The sequence below is a fragment of the Bradysia coprophila genome, unplaced genomic scaffold, assembly GCF_014529535.1.
Source record: "Bradysia coprophila strain Holo2 unplaced genomic scaffold, BU_Bcop_v1 contig_24, whole genome shotgun sequence".
Classification (NCBI taxonomy): domain Eukaryota; kingdom Metazoa; phylum Arthropoda; class Insecta; order Diptera; family Sciaridae; genus Bradysia; species Bradysia coprophila.
Genome location: NW_023503501.1, coordinates 6,678,622 through 6,681,731, shown reverse-complemented (window position 1 = coordinate 6,681,731; position 3,110 = coordinate 6,678,622). Strand labels below are relative to the sequence as shown.

General features: G+C 35.9%; 1 protein-coding gene across 1 annotated transcript; it reads left to right on the top strand.

Moving 5' to 3' along the window:
• Positions 1-466: 466 nt before the first annotated feature.
• LOC119078157 (O-antigen biosynthesis glycosyltransferase WbnK-like) lies at positions 467-1,576 on the top strand. Its single transcript, XM_037185630.1, has one exon. The coding sequence runs from the start codon at positions 467-469 to the stop codon at positions 1,574-1,576; it is 1,110 nt and encodes a 369-aa protein (XP_037041525.1).
• Positions 1,577-3,110: the final 1,534 nt, after the last annotated feature.

Sequence of the window (3,110 nt, the reverse complement as noted above, 5' to 3'; positions counted from 1 at the left end):
CTAAGTAACTAAACCCGAATTTAAGAAATTTCAGTTATCTTAAAATGCGAAATTTTGTATTCTTTCATACAAATGTATTTAATACTCTTTAAAATGCAATTTATCGCCCAAATCTTTGCCAATTTCGACGTTCGATACCTCCTTGAACTAAATATTAATTGCGAGGAGACATCAAAATGTGGCTGTCAATGTGTTCTTCTGTCCCTAAAAAATTTATTTATTTTTTGTGGTATTGGATTTGCGTCACGCTCACTTGCTAACCTGCGAGCATGTGATAACGAGCTGATAAGAAATTCATTCATTTTAGAAATGAGGCAAACGAAAATAATTTACGGAACTGATAGCATTTTAAGAAAGTAACTCAAGTGATAATCAATCGAGTCTTACTTTTGCAATCAACATGAAGTGTTTGTGCTTGAAAAAAGTAAAATTGAAGCGGAAGCATGTTGGCTGTATATTTATAGTGATGTGTGCCATTTATTTAATTATTTATTACAATTCCAAAAAAGTTATTCATTTTTCCGTTGAAATCGGGCGTGAAATTGTTTGCAAAACGTTTGAGAGCTCAACGCTGTTGAACTCTAACTCAGAACTTGACAAAGCGTTCAAGTCACCACCAGTAATTTTGGAAACACATTTCGGATTGGGAAACCAACTGTTTCAATATGCAGCTGCGTATTCGATAGCCAGGAAAAGGAATTCAGATTTGTATATTTGCGTAGAAAATGGAAATGTTCATCTGACCAAGAATGCACCAATTTCAATGATGTTCGATCCATGGGACAGAACATATGGTCTAGGAAGATTCAAAATACCGCACGATAAAATTCTGATTAAACCTGACAAAAATACCACTTGCGAATCGTTGGTATCAGCTCCAAATCATCTACCATCATTCACGGCAACCGACGAGGCCGTGGTGAAGTGTGAAATTCCCGTTGACAGAATTGTGAAAGTGAATGGATACTTTGAATCGGAGATATTCTTCAATGAATACAAGGAGGAGTTACTGAACATGTTTGTTCTGAACGATGAGGCGAAAATGGAACGAGATACAAAAGAATCTCTCAAGCAAATTAGAGAAACAGAAAGTGTTTGTGTTCATGTGAGAAAAAGAGATTTTGACATTGGCCACGATCGGAGATTACCATCTTCGTATTATTCGGAAGCAATGGCTTTAATGGATGAAAAATTGGCAGACTTACCGAACATTGAATCGAATCGGACTTTTTTCATTTTTTCCGATGATATTGAGGAAGTCAGACAAAATTTCCAAGAGGGACCCATCGCCAGAGGCAAATATCGCATGGTGTTTGTGTCGAATCAAGATTACTCCCGGTATCACGACCTGTTCCTGATGACCAAATGCAGACATTCGATTATGTCGAATAGTACGTTCAGTTGGTGGGCGGCTTATTTAAATCGATACAAGGATAAGATAGTTATAGCTCCCCTTCCGAAATTCAAAGACTCTTACAACTTCTGGAATCATCCGTATGCTAGACTAGTGAAGAATCTACAATATTACTGGTCGTATCCTATGTCCTATCTCGTCATTCAACCTAAGTTTGCTTAAGAACATTCTTCTATTTTCTAGTCTGCTGTGATATGTTAATTAATTTCTTAATTTTAACAATTTTGATTTCAGCTTATTCAAGCTCTTAGGGTGAGTAAGGTTTGAGAATAATAAACACTTGTTCTAAGGAAGCCTAAAATGATTTGTTCTTGAATTAAATTCAAACCAGACTAAAGGACATGGACCTAAAAAATGTCCAAATGTCGATTGGAACCTCGTCAGATGCCAGCGTAATATTAGGCCACGAAAAATAACCTACACTAACTAAACCAGAACCTTGTGTCGAATCAGCAACAGCTGAACATCTCCAGCTGATCGACAAACAGAATACCTTTGTGTTGAAAACAATTCAAAGGAAAGCTACATACATACGTTGAGGTCATCTATGTGCGCACATAACAAGTATGACTGTAGTAAATTAGCTTTTTGGAATGTGCTTTGATTGTTATTATGAAGTAGAGTGTGTTTGTTGATCAGCTGGTGAAGTTCAGCTGTTGCTAATTCGGCACAAGCTTTTGGTTTAGTAAGTGTAGATCATTCTGCGTTCAGCGAGGGGTCATGTGTCTAAAAGAAATATCGGCCCACGTAATAACTTACGTGCGACGTCACTTAATAAGAGTTTTGAAATCAAAAATAGTAGAGTGGAATACTCAATTTAGAAATGTAAAATTTTTCAAAGAAACAATACCACTTTGACACTATGTCGGAAAACCAATATATTGTGTTATCTGACAACACAGTCATATTCTGACATTTTTAAATACTTATACCTCATTTGTCGTGTTTCGATTGATTTACAAAAGTTGTACACATTAATAGAATCGTTTTAATTGTTTTCTAATGGTCGCATGGCGCATAGATTGGTTTCGACATAAAGACAAAAAGCTGGAAAATAGCTATTCATCCAACAAATTCATCGATGGGATCGTAATACTGACGTTTTTGTCGGCCGGTAAATCCGAGACTATAGTTCTCTTATAGTTTAATGTATGTAAAATTGCAAGGTACCAGATTTGGTATCTATGGCTACACTGTGATATGCTTGACGCTTAGGAAAGGCTAACTTTTTTCCACTGAATTAGACAAAAATTTAAATTGATAAACTTTTTATCTGACACAATTAATCATTTCTCGGTGTATATCGCGGAGTGTATCAGATTATTACACTACAAATCGCAGATTCTGTCAACAACTAGTGGCCAATCTAATAAACTGATTTGAGCGGTTAACGATGTATTATATTTCGTGCCCATGTAACAGTCGCATGGGGGTTCCTACGATTTCGGACTTGTCACGCAATTTGTCAAGGTAGACAAAGTTTTACTGATCGAAGTTGAAAGTATCACAAGAAAGAGTTTGGGGTTTGGACAAACGAATTGTACTTTATAAAAGGCTAATTTATAATAAATAAAAGAATTCTTTAAGTTGAACCTGTTGGAAACCTGTTGAGAGGATGATGTTACAACGAAATTTTTAAGAAAATATTAGAGAAATGATAAAGAGATCGCGCTAGTACTCAGTATCAGTGACACCT

Excerpts from the sequence above, each read along its gene's own strand:
- LOC119078157 (XM_037185630.1), top strand. The coding sequence starts at position 467 with ATGTGTGCCATTTATTTAATTATTTATTACAATTCCAAAAAAGTTATT.